Below are 18160 nucleotides of genomic sequence, written 5' to 3'. Positions count from 1 at the left end.
AGGACAGTTCAATGCTAGCCTGAAGTACATAGTGAGTCCCTGTCTCAAAAACAAAATCCCCCAGCACCCCCCAACCTAGAAGGCAGTACATGTGGTTTTTCTTTGTTGTTTTGTACTGCTATATTGCCTCCTTTTTCCAGTGCTCTCTTTAAACAACAATGGGAAGATGGCAGTGTGCTGAAAGACCCTTATGAAGATCAATGCAGGAAGGAAATGTTGGATCAATGAGGAAAGAGGAGGTGCTGACCAAGTACCAAGGCTCACTTTATTCAGAGCCATAAAGTCTGTACAAATCTCAAAATGTGTGTGTGTGTGTTACAAAAGGCAGAACTTGGAACAGTGAACAGTCCAGTGAAACAAAGCTCTAGGACAGCTGCTATTATTTATTCTCTTGGGTTACTCCTTTTTATGTTTTATTATAGTAATAAACTACAAACAATGTTCTAGAGATTTTTTAATGGTGATTAAAGAGTTAGTAGCATCATAAGAAAGCTGATAAAAGGTAGCACAAAAAAAAAAAAAAGGCTATCAGCCAGACTTTAATCAACCATGATCTATTCTTTCATTATAAATAGGATTCTAAATACAAGCTCTCAAAAAGACAGTCACCTTTTCTCCACTACCTGCTATAAAAGACAAAAGGGTCCTTTCAATTCTCAGGAGAGTACCTATCTTCAAGAGTCACTTCCATTACTTAATATTTGGTATACTGAAGCAACATGATTATTAACATGTCTTCAACCACTGAAGCACTGGGTAGGAAGGTAGGCATTCTACTTTTTTTCTTACACCTGATATCATGTACATAATTGAGCATCTTACATCAGACATCCCAAGCTTTTAAAGAAAGGTTTGCATACAGTCACTGGAAACAGCTCAGATATGGAAAGATAAAGGAAAAATAAAATCTCCAAGTATCTAATTGATTTACTAAGATGAAGATGAAATTTAGTTATTACTCACCAGCATTTAAATGGCATTCCTTAATCTGAAACTGGAGTTCATTTTCATTGGGAATATCCTTCCATGTTGCCAGGAAGACTTGGCGCTCTGTAGGGAAGCACAGAGGAAGGATAGATATGAACAACTGTTAGTATTCTGATTGGGTTTTTTTTTTTGGTACTGGAAATTGAACTCATGGCCTCATGCTTTCCAAGCAGGTGGTGCACTGCTGAGCTCCATCCCTGGCTGGCCCACTATTCTGATGGCTTGCTGTATACTATATGCTGGTCTTGCAATACACATAGCAGAATTGGAGCCAATTTTAGCTGCGCCCAGATATTACACCCTCCAGGTCAGTTATTTCTACATCAATAGCACTAAGATGCATTGGAAGGGTCTACTTGTCATTTTGGTTCTCTTGTTTTCCTATCTGAGTGATCTTGGTAAGTTCAGTGACCTTTCTGAGCTTTAATTTCTTCATAAATAATTGCATCTGTCTTGATCCAAAACAGGCACTGTGAAGATCAGTTAAATGCCAATACAATTTAATAGGTACCAATATATGTTAGTTTTATTGGAGGTAGTTTCATAAATAAAGGAAGAAAAATGCCAAAAGCCACATGAAATACTAATGGTTTATTACAAATTACTGAATTCTTGAGTCAGTGTGAACTTAGTACAGGGTTAAGTGCTAAATTTACACACTTTCCCTCATTAAGTCATTATAAAAACTATTTCTGTTTTGCAAACTTGGAAAATTAAATAGAAAAGCTAAGCATATTGTCCTTGGCCACACAGCTAATAAATGGCAGAGCTAAGATTCAAATTCATATCTACCTGTCCCCAAACCTCTTACTCTTGGGATACAGATCTGATTGGATTATTCAGATAAATGAACATGGTGATCTAGAGACTAATGGCAGAACAACAACAAAAAGCCACTGATTCAGGCAAATAAATGAGCAATCACTAGGTATTTAGAATATTTGTACCTAATTTTTTAAACCTTAAAATAACTTGTACTCCTGGGTGTACTCTACCTGACATTCAGAGGAAGGGCAAAGGTATCAGGAGGACATACTTACCCATTTTGCCATCTTCTACAAAAAGCACATTGAGTGGGATGAGGCAGCTGAAGTAGAAGACATCAATATTGTTTTTAACAGCCACCTGCCAAGAAAGCAACAAGGGAAAATGAGGACATCCTAGGAGGCAAGGTAGGAGGGAAAGAACAGTTGTGTGTCTAGGAATCTATCTCCTGATTTCCTTTCTCTTTTAGTCAGTGTGGGCCTCCTCAACCAGACACACCAGCCTATACAGTGCAAAGCAAACCCTTCCTTACTCCACTGTTTCAGAACTGTGACCACCTGCAAATCTCCCTCTCTCCAGAGGGCTGTCTTCAAGGCACAACTCTTGTACCCAGAATAATGTATTTACCTATTATTTCTATGATTAAAATATTTTTTAGTTGGCAGTTTCTATGATTATTAATACTAGGTTGCTACCACTTACCAAATACCTCCTAATGATATTATTTCTACTCCTCTTCTGTCTGATCCAAAACCTGGGTTATATTTTTCTTCCATAATTACTAGTGCCATAATTTCTCTAATTATACATTTTTTAGATATAGGTCTTAAAGTTATTTCTCTTATAAAATCTTGTCTTGTCATTGGAAAAAACTTGTTGGGCTGAACACTGGTTAACTTGATAATTATAAGAAGGAAAAGACTTTAGGCAAGCCAAGAAATGAGTTTTCTTCTCACAATACATACTCTTGGGTTATGATTTTACATGGCCTCTTAATTCAGAGCACGCTATCTTAAAAATGCTATACTAAGTACTTTTATTTGGGGCAACACTGAGTGGCATGCTCTGATTGGCACAGTTCAGGAACAGGCAGATTCTACTGCACTGATCATAAGACCCATATACAAAGAGGGAGAAGAGTTTGTCTAAATGATCACCACCCACTGGTTTCTGTCACCAGTGACTTTCCTACCTATGCTCTTAGCACTGCAGGAAAAACAGTTCTCTGGGCAAGTTATGTGATCAGCAACTATTTCATCTTATTTTGTTCTAAAAAAAATAAATTAAAAAAAATATGTGGAAAAAAGTGCTTGTTCAGTACCACTATTCTTCCTCTTCTCTTTTTTATGGCAAATGTCTGTACTTCAATTGTAACCTATCTCTCCATCAAAATTTTGGCTATAAGATACAAACATCAGCTTTCTGAAGTACTAGCAGACCTTTTACATTTATTCTTAACTATTTTTTATGACTGAAAAAGTACCTTTTCTTCCTTCTTCATAATTGTTTGGCTATGTCTCCCTGACAGTCTTCCTTATCTCTCTCCCTAAAGAATCCCTCAAATTACATTTCTAGTAGTAGCTTGTGCTTTTAACTGTTCAATTATTAAGACTAGGAGTTTTTAACCTATATCATAGAGCCCAATGCCCACAATGCCGAGAGTAGGATTCCCAGAAAGACAGAGCAGAGTAACTAATGTCAGGAAAGAAGGACTTCAGACATTCTTTAAGATGCACCAGAGAGCTACTTTCAAATATTTATACCAGCTGTGGGCTTCTGGGAAAGAGGCATTTTCTAATTCATCCGGTACTCAGCAAATGAATTAGAGAGAAAGAGAATTCATATTTCAAATAAGGGAAACAAGATGTTGAAAGTGCCAGGCTCTGTAAAAGACACTTAGAAGTGAAAGCTGAAGAGTTGGAATGGCTACTTGTGGGTCATATTAAGGTGTCTTGTGAAATAAGTGACTAATTACTAATGAGTAATCATTTCCCTTGTGGTAATGGGGACTGAACTCAGGGGTGCTCTACTACTGACCTATATCCCTACTTGTTTTCGGTGTTTTATTGTGAGACAGGATCTTGCTAAATTTTCCAAGCTGGGATTGAACTTGTCCTCCTGCTTCAGCCTTCCTAGTAACTAAAATCATGCCGCACTGCGCCCAGTTTATTACTTTCATCTTTGAATAAAAAGCAGTCATGTTTCAAAATGTGCCATTCATTCAAATATTTATAAATGCTTACTGTGTCCTAAGTATTTGAGAGATAAAGGAGAGAACAGAAAATATAATCTCTATCCCCCAGGAGATATGCCTTAACCAAAGACATATCAGAATCATCTAGACAGGTTTTTCAATCTATGGAAAAGAATCACAATTTCTAAATCTGGGACCTGGCTTGAGAATTTTGGGAAAGTACCTAGGAAGACCAATCAGATAAATAATTAGAACAATGCTGTCAAGTAAGCCTGAATGACCCCATAAACACAGTGTTCTTCTGAAATGACTACTATCCTATCAGTGCCCTTTAACAAGAGCAAAGCCATGAAATGCTCTTGCAGGTCAGAGATGCTAAGCCATCGGCCTTCCATACCCTTTTGACAAACAGATGAAAGCCAGCAACCCTCTTGTTGAGAAATGAACGTAACATGACATTCTGGCATAAAATTTCTGTGGTTTCAAGACAGCCTAGGGTGGGATTTAGCTCAGTGGTTCCGGCACCTGCCTTGCAAGCACAAGGACCTGAGTTTGATCCCGGTACCCCCCCCCAAAAAAAAGACAGCCTAAATACTACCTCAGGACTTTTGCTCTAGACTACATTAATTCTCTGAGAAGGGGGCACCCTACAGGTGTTCAAAGCAATCTTAAGAGCCACAGCACCTGATTTCAAATTCTGACCTGACACCTGCTATCTGTGTGACTCTGGGCAAGTAGTACTCAGATCAATTTCCTGTCTGTAAAAAGGAGATCACAACAGTATTCATGAGATTGTCATAAGGATAATAAATTAATATTTATAGAAGAACAGTGGCTGAGCCCAATAAATATTATAGCACCTATTTGTTCAACAAAGAAAAACTCCCTCTGCTTTACCATCTCCTGTTTTACTAAACTGAACCTAGAGCTTTTGCACTGAACTGCATAACTAGCCATTTTAAATTCTGACAGGGGCTTGCTAAGTCATAGAGTTGCCCAGGCTGGGTTTGGCTTGTGATCCTTGCCTATGCCTCCCAGAGTACTAGGATTATAGGTATGTGCTACCATTCCCAGCTCTTTTCCTCTTTACTGAGAATTTTTCATAATTAAGGATAACAAAATTACTGGAAATCTTCTACATGCTCAAATATAGTACTACTATTATCCCGTATTTCAAAAATATACGGCTGTCTTGGATCAACTCCTACCCACCTCGGCAGACTATTCCTTCACTTCAACCATACCAAAATTACTTATTCCTTATATTGGTGTCTGTCCTTTTAAGTCTAGTAGATTTTTTTGTTTTTTTTAATGAAGTTGGGTATGCTAACACTTGGTACATAGATATTTAAAACTGTTATCCCTGCCTGTGGAATTGCTCCTTTTACCAGTATGTAGTGGCCATATCTCTTCTGGTTCAGTTTTCAGGCAGAGTGATCTTAAAATATAGGTCAGCTCTTAATATTTCTGAACTTAAATGTCCACTGATTTTCCTTTTTACTTAAAATAAAACCAAAATAAAGAACTGCCTATTTACCTCTCTGATTTATGTGCTGCTACTTCTCCCTGCTGCTAGCTTCACTCCAGCCATAGGAGCCTGCTTCTGCTCCTTGCACGTCCAGGCATGTGCCTACTTCATGGCTTTTTTGTATTTGCTGCTTCTTTTTCTTTTTTTGTTTTTTGGTACTGGGGATCGAACTTGGGTCCTGCATTTGTGAGGCAGGCAGCGGAACCACTGAGCCACCATCCTCCCAGCCCTGCTCCTTCTTTTTCTTTTGTCTGGAATGTTTTTTTCTTTAAATGGCTCACTCCTTGCCTCCTTTAGGTCTTTGCTTTAATCAAATATGATCTTCTTAGGCAGACATTTCATGATTTTACTATATTTATAATACTGCATCACCCAACTTCCAACATTAGGAGTGCATATTCCAATTCTTGTTTTATTTTCTTCTACTATCCTATCCTCACTACCATCAGTCTTTGTTTTCTTTGGGATGGGGGATTGGTACCAAGATCAAACTCAGGACCTTGCACTTGCCAGGTAGGCACAGCTCCAGTTGAGCTAAATCCCCAGCCCAGACTTATTTTTTAAAAAACACTATTGCTTTACTGCTTGCCCCAATGCAATATACCTCACCTCCAGCAGAGTATACATTCCATGGAGGAAGAGATTTTTGTTTTTTGTTTACCACAGGATTTTCACTTTCTAGAATAGTCATTAGCAGAGAGAGTAAGCTGAATGAGAATTATTATAAAATATACTACTCAAGATTTTTTAACCTCTTTCAGTTTAGACAAGATGTGAACTTAGTTCAAAAGGTATCAAAAAAACAGCACTTCCCATTTACCTAGTGTACTTCCCTTAACAGCAAAAGAGAGTATGGACCCACACTGGGGAGGAAACAGGACAAAGCCCAGGATTAGCATTTAATATGAAGTAGCCTATCATAAAAACAAAATTTCTCTGAAGTTTCATGAAGTAACTCTATAACACATTCATACATGTTTAACAGGAAAATATGTTTCTCCCTTTATCTCCAAGTAAAGTGATGCTCCAGGAAAATGTGGCCTCACATATTCTTTAGCTTCAAGTACCCTTAGCATGGTGGGACATGACAAATTTGTGATTTTAAAAATTAATTTAAGCCGGGCGTGGTGGCGCACGCCTGTAATCCCAGCACTCGGGAGGCTGAGGCAGGAGAATCCTGTGAGTTTGAAACCAGCCTGGGCTACATAGTGAGTTCCACGTTGGTCTCAACTACACAGTGAGACCCTGTCTCAAAACAAAAAAACAAAACAAAACAAACAAACAAACAAAAGTTAATTTAATTAAAGCCAGGCACAGTGGTTTATGCCCATAATCCCAGGTCTCTGGGAGCTGAGGCAGGAGGATGACAAGTTCAAGTTTAGCCATAGTAACATAATGAAATCCTGTCCCCCCCCCCCCCCCCCCAAAAAAAGGGCCTGCCTGCCTCACAAATGCAAGGTCCTGAGTTCAATCCCTGGTACAAAAAAAAAAGTTAACACACACACAAAAAAGGGCCTGGGTTCAATCCCCAGTGGGGAACAGGGTAGAGATTGAGTGAGCTGAAACTGATATTAAAGAATAAAATAGAAAAAATACTGTAAGCTGCAGTTTAAAGGTATAAAAGCCATAATATTCACACACCAAACAAAATTTAGGGGAGGAAATGGATTCAATGAGCAAAGATCAGAATACACACTTCAGCTCCTGCTCTGAGGATGCCCAAAGAATATCACAGATGGTACCAAGAAGCAGATTACCTAATCCTCTGTTCCTTTGATATGTCATGTGCAACGTGTGGCCATTACAATATTAACAAGCCTCTCAGGGGCATTGATAGGAAGAGCAAACAAAAATGATTAAAGGCACTCTGAAATACAAAAGCGGGCTATAAATGCTAGTAACAATAATGTTTTTTAAGTTACTTTCAGTAACTGCTAGGGAAAGTACAGCCTGTCAGCATCAGCCTGTACCTAGCAATTAGTTCCCTTCCACAGTATAAGAAGGCTGTGCAGGAGCTGCAGCCTCTTTATGGTGCCACAGCTGGAGATGAACGGGCTAAATTAATATTCTAACCTTGTTCCAGTGTACTCAAAAGTACTATAAAAAGGTATGAGATGAACTCAGTCTGCACTCTAGCAAATGAGGGTTCTTAACATACTTTTTACCATAGGTAATAAAAGGAGGAACCATTACAAGAAACATATCCAGTAAGACAGCACTCACCTTTGAGATTATATCATCTACTCTCCCATGATGTCACTTGTGACCTTTGCAAGTCTTGGAAGGGTATTTTTTCTTTTATTCCTCCTCTACATTTAGCTTTTGAAAAGATTATTTGCAGGCTGGTCCAAGTTAGGACCAGGCAGTGACGCCAACCATCTCCAGTTCTCTGAGGAATGGTGATTCAGATGTATTTTTTAAGCACTACACAACCTAGTCAACAGATTCTGGGGGAATGGCTCTGAGTGACAGGTTTTTAATGGCACAGACTCCAACTGTGTGATATATGTCAGCTAGGACTCAAACAGAAGTGGTCCTTTCTGCTAGCTGCTAGAGATTAAATCGACCTGTAGTTCTGCATTCTTTGTTAATGCCAAAAATATCTCCCCTCCCATATTAAGGTGAAATATTGTGTTCCATTTCAAACTCATTGACCGATAAATTACTGGGGAATTTTCTGAGATATTCTTGACAAAACAGAAAGGTTATCTACGATGTTTGACAATATGATTACATAGTTGAAAAGAGTCGTGAAACCCTCCACAGAAAGTATCAATATTATTTTCCTTCTAATGTTAATTACATTAAAAATTTTTTCAAACAGAGTATTGCTGAGTTGCTCAGGCTGGCCTCAAACTTGTGATCTTCCTGCCTCCTGAGTAGCATGAACCAGTATGCCTGGCTATTTGCATTTCAACCTGACTGTCATCTTTAATTCAATTTTGAGGCTAAGATTAAAACAAGAATCCTCTTTCTATATTCTTAGTCTACTCTCAACAAATCAGGTGGATTTTCATGACAGCAGAGCAGCCTCTGAAACAGTACCAACCTGCTGTTCATCCCAGGTTAAAGCCATACTTGTTTGTTCACAAGAGTTGTTAGAACACTGTTCACTGTTAATAGTATGTGCACAGTGGAATCCTTAATAGGAAATATTTGACAGGTTCTGCTCCTCCTGATAGACGCAGTGTTTCTATGTTCCTAGGCTAATGCCCCTGGGGGCAAGAACATGCATTTCAGCATTTCAAATTCCTATAAATAGCTCTCAAAACCAGAAAGAAAAGCATTGAACAGACTTCCAGACAATCTCGAAAACTCTGAGTTGTCTAATAGCAAAAATAATCATTGGGCTTTAAAAACACACTGGGATGCTAAGGGCTCTTTTAGTAGGTCTTTTTTTTTTTGGTACTGGGATCAAACTCTGTTCCTTGCGCTTGCAAAGCAAGCAGCAGAACCACTGAGCTAAACCTGGCCCAAGTAGGCCTTGTTTTTAAGAGGATATGAACAGAACCCAAGATACTAAAAGCCAAATATTATGACTTCTCCTCTAATTCTCATTCTGCCAAGAGATCTACTCAATTTCAGACACGCAAAACTGTTCAAGAAATTTAGACCATGAATGAGAATGTCTGTAGATTAAATTTCAGAACACCAAAGAAAAGTGTAAAATTTTAGGTGGTATGGATATATATTAGCTTAAAAGACTTTTAGATTAAGCTGTCAAAATCCTGATGTGGGCAGGAGTAAATGAAAATGATGAACTCCTGGGATGTCCACTGGGAGAAGTCAAATTACAGTAGAGTTAGAACTACTAAAATCAGGTTCTGTAATTCTTATTCCAACGCAATCTAGATTCTAAAGTACAGCTTTAAAAGTAGTCCACTGAAATTCACCAGTGAACTCATCTGAACTGCATTGGTTCAGGCTAAATTCAAACCTTCAAAATCCCAATACACATGGACAAACAGCTAAGTGATAACTTGGTCCCAAAGTGAATTTCAGCTTAGGAATCTCAACTCTTTAACTTAGCTCTTAATTTATAATCATATTTCTACCAAAGGAAACTTTCTGATGGCAAGAAAGAAAAACCTGAATTGGAAAACACTAGATTATTATCTTCTTTTTTAAACTTTTTTTTAAAAGACAAAAATTAAGACTCTTATCTGATAAAACATTTTCTTAGAGCAAAGAATTGAGCAACGAGACAAAATAAATATACCCTATTTTGTCTTTCCTTTATTTATTTATTTTTGTTTGTTTGTTTTGGGTACCAGGGATTGAACTCAGGACCATGCACCAGTGAGGCAGGCATAGGTACTGCTGAGCTACATCCCTAGCCCTTGCCCTTCCTTTTCAAGTTTGCCTTGATATATATAGCTTTGGGGTGTAGCTCAGTGGCTGAGGGCTTGCCTAGTGTTCAGGAGGCTCTGGGTTTTATTACCAGCTTCAGAGAGAGGGAAAGAGAGAAAAAGAGAGGGGCGAGAATGAGAGAATGAGAACACATATCCTTTCTTTGTTTATCTGAGCTTGAGCTTCCAAATTTACTTTAGGTATACTGATTAAAATAATCTTAGATTTTCAAGATATACTTCTGATTTAATGTACTAATATCAATGAACATTAAAGAAAAAGAAAGCAATGGCTTCTAATGTTTGCTGTACTTATGTGAGTAAAAAATGAATTTATGACTGTAATACTGATAAAATTTGGGATTAGGATCATTCCTACCCAGGAAAAGCATATTAAATGGGAAAAGACTTCAAGGCTACCAAGAACAACAGGCAGAGATTATAGTTAGGGATACTTTACTAAGATGAAGAATTGGCCTTGCTCAGTTTGGTTTAAGGATAAGATGAACATGATGCTTATAAACACTTCCATAAAAGAAAACAAAAAAGTTTATTTAATATTTATAATCACCTATTATATGCTTGGCATTATTCTAGGTATGGGGAGATAGCAATCATAAAAAACAAAAACTGCTGCCCTTTTATTAGAATTTGCTCTAGAGAAAAAGAGAGGAAGGAATGATGAATAGTAAACTAAATAGTATTCAAAATGTGAAAAGTACTAGAGAAGAAAAGGCACAGGTAAGAGGGACTGGGTATCCTAGGAGTAGAATGAGGCCTTACTAAAGAGCATTATTTTAGCAAAGACCCTAAGGAAGTGAGTAAGCTATGCAGATGCTCAGAATGGAGTGGGGGTGGGGAAGCAGTGGCAGCGTATTCCACACAAGGAAAGTCAATCCAAAGGCTTTGAGATGGCAATGTACTTATGGCCAGCACAGTAACAAGGGAGGAAGAGCAGACAGATTCAGTGAAGGGGAGAGATGACGGCATGGCTAGGTCAAGTAAGGTCTTGTAGATCACTGTTAGAGGACTTTTGTTTTTTCCTCTTTTTGTCTTCTCCACTATTAAGTTTTTCCAGATTGGTGAGATAAGACTAAAGGAAAGAGAGCAGCAGTATAGCAAGAGTTAAACAAATTTCACAACTCTAAGAGGGTCACTCCTATGTTACTGGGCACTGTGTGCCCTGCAAAGAATCAAAGTTCAGGGGAAAATAATGCCAAGGTATAGCGTTTCTGTTTGTGCTCCTCCAGGTGGCTTTCTCATATTTTATAAGTTTTATATGTAGGTAAAATAAAACAGAAACTTAAAGCAAATTTAAATGACCTCTTTTTGGCAATATATATAACCCAATCTGTGATACTTGTAGTTTGTGTCTAGATGTCCCCCTAAAGCCTCATACAGTCATAGGAGGAATTTTCAGAGGTGTCTGGATCTAAAGTGTATGTATGATGCTAGGATCAAGGGTGCATAATTACTGAGTTCACTGATTGGTTTGGCATAGTTCTGGGTAGGCTTTAGGTTGCCCCATCCTGGGTGTGAGTGCGACCTGCCCTAAGGGTGGGTAGCCTGTATAAAAGGGACAGAAAGAGGGTCCTTGCTTGTGCTTGTTGCCTTCTATCTGGCTGCTCTGTGAAGCCCCTCATCCATGCCACCCTGCTTGGAGTGCCAACTAGGGAATGAGACCTCTACAAATTGTGAGCCAAATAAACTTCTCCTCCTTTAACTTTGGTGTTGGGCATTTTGTTTCCACAATGAGAAAAGCAACTAAGACAATACTGTACTGACCAAACCAGTGACTACACAGAAACCTTTACTTCAACCCTTCAGTTTCCCTTCCTTTAGGAGCCTGTAACAGAATTATTCTTATATAAAATAGTTTCAACTGCCAGAAATAGTCATCGATAATTTCATAGGCCTTTCAGCCTACCTGACAAGTACGTTCCTCAAACCCTAAAATCCTACCTTAACGGTGATGCATATGTAAGGGGGTAGAGGGAAAGAGACCACTCTCTTTCCCCCCAAAATGAAAGCTATGTGTACCTGGAGTTATCGTGTCTTAGAAAGACTATGTTAATATTCAGGAATGGGGGAGGGGAATCATAAGCAGTTGTATGCTGTGTAAGGCTCATTGTTAAAAACTTTCAAACACATGTAATATACACTGCACTGAATCCCAAGATAGCCCAGGCAGGATTAGTAAACTAACAGTTAAAGTGATATTCCACAAGCCAGTTTAGTATGTTATTAATGAAAGCTCAATAGAGGAACAGACCTTACTAACAGTCCAACAGTCTCAGAGTATTCAGAGGCAAGCTGAAAAGAAAATGAATTTATAGCTTTGTCTACAAATAGCCTAGTACATTGTCCAACCTTACATGGACAAAAGGAGGACATGTGGTTGACAAGATGACTGGGCAGATGGCCAGGTCACTGAGCACAGACTCTGTCTCTTGGTTGTCCACTAGGGAAGCAGGTTACACAGAAGGGACAGAAATTATTGTTAGGAGCATAAAGTGAACAATTGAGAAACTTAAAAAGTTCTGTACTTTGTGTATTTGCCCTCTAATTCCTTAAATGCCTCCTGGAAACAAAGACCTCTTCCATACAAAGGACCACTATTCATTCAAACACTTTTCAAAAGTGATTCGGTAATATTTTCCTTAGTTTCTAAACTATAATTCATTCTAGTTATATTTACCAGAATCCCTAATTCTAACTAGTTTTTCTTCTTAAAAACCAGAACAAGACTGACATCTATACAAATGCTTTTAGGCTTCCTAAAGTGAAATGAAAGGGAAAATAGCCATCGATAATTTCACAGTTCTTTCAGACTGAGTACATTTTCATTATAGATCCACTTGCACGATTTTCAGGCCTTGGTGCCTTGAATCAAAAGGAAACTTGTCCTAAAAAAGTCCTAAAATGTAGAGAACTACAATCGACAAATAGAATCTAAAAGAAGAGGTAATTTAGTTTAAATAAATAACTACCTAATAAGAGTTTTATGAATACAGAGTAGTCTATTTTGGCATAGGAATTCACTGCGAGTACTCATGTAGACACCAAAACATCAATCACTGCGAATATAGGGTACAGATCAGTTTTGAAACAGACAATATTAAAAGTTATCTTTTAAAACCAAGATTTTGCATTCTTTGCATGCGAATACTCACACGAATCAAAGCTTCAGAAGTTTTCTTTTTTCTTGTGGTACTGGGGGTCAGGTAATAGGCAAATGCTCTACTACTGAGCTTTATCCCAAAGTTTATTTTCAAGATGCTTGAACCTCATACTATGAAGCTTGCATAATCCCTACATAAAAATAGCGAGTAAATTATTTTCCTATCTCAAAAAAATGATGCTATAGGAAAATTGAAGATATCAAAAAAGGATATGACTCTCAAGTGGTCTTCAATCCAGCTCAGAAAATCCCAGTGAGCTCTCTTTAGTTCTAACCTATAATGCACCTTAAGGTTTTATATAAAGATTATCAGTGTAATGGAAACATACCTACTTTGGGGAATGGGAAAAAATAAGAACCAAGATATACCATGTACAGGTACAAATTCCCTATGATTAATGTGATCATTATATATACCTAAAATGTACCAATAAACTTAATTAAAAAAAAAATGGAGCCAGAAAAAAAAGTGCAACTCCCCCAAAGCATAAAGAGCACATGATTAGCAGCTGTTCGTTCCTTCCTTCCCTCTCTCTCTCTCTCTCTGTCTCTCTCTCTCTCTGTCTCTCTCTCTCTCTCTTTTCAGTACCGGGGATTGAACTTGGGTCTTCGTGCTTGCAAGGCAGGCCACCGAACTGCTGAGCTAAATCCCCAGCCCTAGCAACTGTTTCTAATCATATAACAAACTAGAAACTCAAAACTGAATACTTCCTTCCTTCCCATTCCATCCTCTCCCCTTTCTTTTTTTACTTTTTATTGTAAGGCAGGGTCTTCTCACTAAATTACCCAGGCTGGGCTTGAACTTGTGATCTTCTTGCCTCAGCCTCCTGGAGTGCTGGGATTACAGGCATGCATCACCACTTCCAGCTGATTCATTCTCTATCAATTCCTAACTTACAATCATGATAAAATGATGGCTTTTGACTTTAATAAATGACAGTCCACAAATCACCTTTATTATTAATACTTTAAAGCAACTTTACAAAAATCATTATCCTTTGCTTGGGATCCCAGCATGGACTTTTCTGTTACCTCATAGGCCCTTTTTCACGAGGAACTGGTCTGGGTGTTTTTAAGAACTCAATTCTGGGATTTAAAAACAAGTGTTTCTTGCCATTTAAAATAGATCTCAGATCTATCAGAATAGAGGCATCTTGCCTACTGCTTATGTGTAATCAGAGCAGCTGCTATTAATAAACAGGTTCCTAAAAGAGTCTGGAAAGCAGGGGTTGAGCGCTGGTTACAGAAAGGCCAAAGAGGGCTAGGTGGCACACACCTGTAATCCTAGCACTCAGGAGGCTGAGGCAGGAGGATTGCTATAAATGTGAGGCCAGCTTTCACTACACAGTGAATTCAAGATTAGTCTAAACTGCACAGTTGAGAGTCAGTCTCAAAAAAAAAAAAAAAAAAAAGGCCAAAGACTCCTTAGCTAAATTTGTTATTCTTTTTTTCTTTTTGACAGGCTAGGGTTTGAACTCAGCATCTAACCATGCTAGGTGGGTGCTCTACCACTGAGTTATATCCACAGCCAAAATCTTAATACATAAGATAATTAAATTTCCCAAATGAGATTAAAGGATGTGTACAGTGCTGAGGTGACATGAAACCATACACCAGACTTGAAACAGCAGTGGCAAATACAATGATTTTTCTTTTCTCTGGTGGCAAAATATTTGACTCTTTCACAATTAAGACCCCATTTACCTATATATTGCTTGCAGAAGTCTACAGGGATTATGTGCAGCATAATCTGAGCTGGGAATCTCTGTGAGGTTCCTGTAATAGCCTCCACTTTAAGGAGTCAAGTGTGTATACAAGCAGCATTGTGGTCCCATAAAAGCAATCAGAGTTTGCAGTCTTCATTTGTGGACTCTGAAGACCAAAAGAGGCTTTAACACTGAACTTGTCTGAATTACATAAAAGCTGAAAAAAGTCAGCAAATGCCAAACTGGTTTGCTTCATTTCATGGAAGCTGCTTAAAAGGTCTTCTGTCTGGAAACATTTACCAGTTTTTCTGGTTCAATAGCTACAGCTATGGGTTCTCTGAACGTGAGTGGACATGTGCAAGACATAAATATCAAAGACAAGCACCATCTGTAACTGACTGTCTCATAGGTGGGGACTGCAATGTAGGAGTAACAGGGGACAGAATTTTCTCTGGGCCATACGTTAGCAAAAGAACCTTTTGGTGGACAAAGATCTTAAGAACATCAATAAACAAGAATGGGAAGCTGTATCCTTTGTAGCTAGTGTCTTCAGTACTTTCTCCCTAAAATATTCAAAGATTAAAATAAACAGAACTGATAAATATTGCCCTGTTTTAGAAGAGAAGAGACATTCAAAGAAAAAAAACAGAGATCTCTATTTTTTTCCCTAATTAACCTTCAGTAATTTATTCAACAGTGTTTATATAGCGATAAAGATGACAAAAACTAAAAAGTAGGAAAGGGCCAATTCTTTACCCATAGTTTCACTTTCAGGTTCCTTTATATAGTAGTAAAGAAGAAAGGAAAGAATTTTTAAGAAGGTACTAGTAGACTGAAAATTACATTTAAATGTTTCCCTTCTTCTGAAAGAAATTCTGACATAAAGGAAAATAAAAAATTTAAAGCCATGAATCCATAAAGACAGAAAGAACAAAGGTATTTTGGCAACAACATCTTGGAGCTGGAAAACAGATTATCAATAATAATGCATTAATTCTCAAAGGATGACAGCACTTGTAGTATAGTATGGAAAAAAGAGCACTAAAAGAAAAGAGGACTGGGGCTGGGGATATAGCTTGCATAGATTTTGGAAAGCCTTGGGCTCAATTCCCAGCAACCAACCTCCCTCCAAAGAAAGCAAGAAAGAAAGAAAGAAAAAAGAAAGAAAGAAAGGAAGGAAGGAAGGAAGGAAGGAAAGAGAAAGAAAGGACAGAGGAAAAAAAAATGATGAAGATGGCATTAAGAGTCCCAGGTCCTCTGCCCCACTCCACATTGCTAGGCACTTCCTGAGCTCCTCTCCAGATCCTGTGTAAAACTAAAGATTAATTCTTTTAGAGAGGATAAAGTAAATGGCACTTAGACACAAGACACCTAAGGGTAGAGAAGTGAATTTACACACACTGAATGCTACAAATTTTCTAGCCTTCTTTCCCAGTCTGGAAGAAAGCCTTTATATTCCAACAGAGAGACTCAAAGATAATTTTTAGAAGAATCAAGCCAGTTCAAGTAGGGAAACATAAAAGTATTGATACAGAGGACGCTAGTTGCTCTTCATGATGGGTAATTGAAGCTCTTGTTATGGGCGTGAGGGTTAGAAAGGCCATATTCTGATCCTCCTCTGGCCTTGGATCAACCTATGAAATAAGGATTCCACAGGGTGGAACATAGTTCACAGGGTGAACTGACACTTTTAGCCAGAGTATTGAATTCCCTGGACAGACAACCCTGATGTTGCTTCTAGGCCTTCTTGAGATCCTTATACTGGTCATTTTTCCTGAGGATTAGTAAGTATATCCCTTTAGGCCTGAGGGAAGGCCAGAGAGTGGACGTGTACTATAAAATGGAGTTCTCCAGTTGTATATACTCTGGAGTGAACAGATGGGGAAACTTAGTAAAGAACCAAACAAAATCCTGCAATTGAAAAGTAGGAAGTTGTTTTCAGATGAAAGAGTCAGTATATTTGAAGACAGATCAATATGAATTCTTTAATCTGAAGAATATAAAAGAAGAACAGGAGGAGGGGAAAGAGCACCACCACTCACAAAAACAAAACAAAACAGTCTCAGTGACCTGAGAGATGAGAGCAAGTGGTCTAAGATATCAGTGATCAGAATTCTAGAAGAAAACAATGTAATAGGGCAGAAACAATTAGAATGGATGACAAAAATTTCCTCAAATTTTGGGTAAAACTATCAACTTACAGATCTCAGAAGCTCAGTGAAACCAAAAACAAAACAAAACCCCCCAAACAAAAATATTGGCACATTACAGCAAACTGCTGAAGAACAAAGATGAATGAAAAAGATGGAAAGGTACCTATACATAAGCACTGCTCAACAGAACTTTCTACAGTTAATGTAAATGTTCTTTTTTTTTTCTGTTTTTTTGAGACAGGGTCTCACTATGTACTTGAGACAGACCTGGAACTTACTATGTAGCCAGGCTGGCCTCGAACTCACAGCAATCCTCCTGCCTCTGCCTTCCAAGTGCTGGGATTACAGGCTTCAGCCACCACGCCTGGCTTCTTTTTTTTTTTTTTTCCTTAAACGTATGGTTTTGATTTTTTTTTTTTAACCAGGGACTGAACTCTGGTCCTTGCACTTGTGAGACAAGCGGTGGTACCACTAAGCTAAATCCCTGGTAGTGATATAAATGTTCTACTTCTGTAATATCCAATGAAGTAACCACTAGCTACAGGTGTATTTTAACTGTGGCTAATGCAATGGAGGAACTGAGTTTTAAAACTGGATTTGTCTTAATTAATTTCACTTTATAGAGCCACAGGTAGATAAGATAGTAGCTATGATATTTCTAAGTATAGCTAAAGAGGGTTAGGGATGTAGCTCATTCATAGGGCGCTTCCCTTGCATTCATGAAGCCTGGATTAGATCCCCAGCACTGCAAAAATCAAGAACAGTAATAATGAAAAAGATATTAAAACTGGAAATTTGAACACTATTTGATATTTAGGAATTGTTGGTAATTTAAAAATTTTTTACTATTACACATTTTCAGTACATAATGTTCCCTTGGAGTTGGTACATGTATTTAACACATCTTAATTCCTTTTTTCACCCTCTTTCCCTCCTTCCCTTCTCCCTCCATCTTTTGGTCCCCTTCCCCTTTCAGAAAGATCTACCTCCTTACTTCTTATTATCCTCTTTCACTTTGCTCTTTATTTATATAATTTAGTTTCTCATATAAGAGAAACCACTTTGGTAATTTTTTAAGGTATGAGAATAGTTATTGTGGCTAATTTCGAAAAACAATCCTGTTTTAAAGATATGTTATCTTAATCACTCTGTCACTGGGACAAAATACCCTACACATTCACAACTTAAAGAAGGAAAGTTTTATTTTGGCTTATGTTTTTAGTGTGAGGCTCCCAAAGCATAATGGTGGAAAGACCTGGGCTGAGGAACCTGCTCAGGTCACTGAACTGTGAGCTGA

General features: G+C 38.1%; 1 protein-coding gene across 1 annotated transcript in view; it reads right to left on the bottom strand.

The window, feature by feature from the left end:
- The window catches only part of Ap2b1 (adaptor related protein complex 2 subunit beta 1), a 111790-nt gene that overhangs the window by 12897 nt on the left and 80733 nt on the right, over nt 1–18160 (bottom strand). The window contains exons 19-20 of the mRNA XM_010621747.3: nt 2028–2112; nt 964–1050 (exon numbers count right to left, since the gene is read on the bottom strand). Of these exons, the coding sequence (XP_010620049.1) occupies nt 964–1050; nt 2028–2112 (172 nt within the window). The remainder of the gene's footprint in view (nt 1–963; nt 1051–2027; nt 2113–18160) is intronic.

This window comes from Fukomys damarensis, unplaced genomic scaffold (genome assembly GCF_012274545.1).
Source record: "Fukomys damarensis isolate Sample0158 unplaced genomic scaffold, DMR_v1.0_HiC HiC_scaffold_13, whole genome shotgun sequence".
NCBI classification, from domain to species: Eukaryota; Metazoa; Chordata; class Mammalia; order Rodentia; family Bathyergidae; genus Fukomys; species Fukomys damarensis.
The sequence above is the reverse complement of the archived record's forward strand: the minus strand, read 5'-3'. Positions and strand labels throughout refer to the sequence as shown.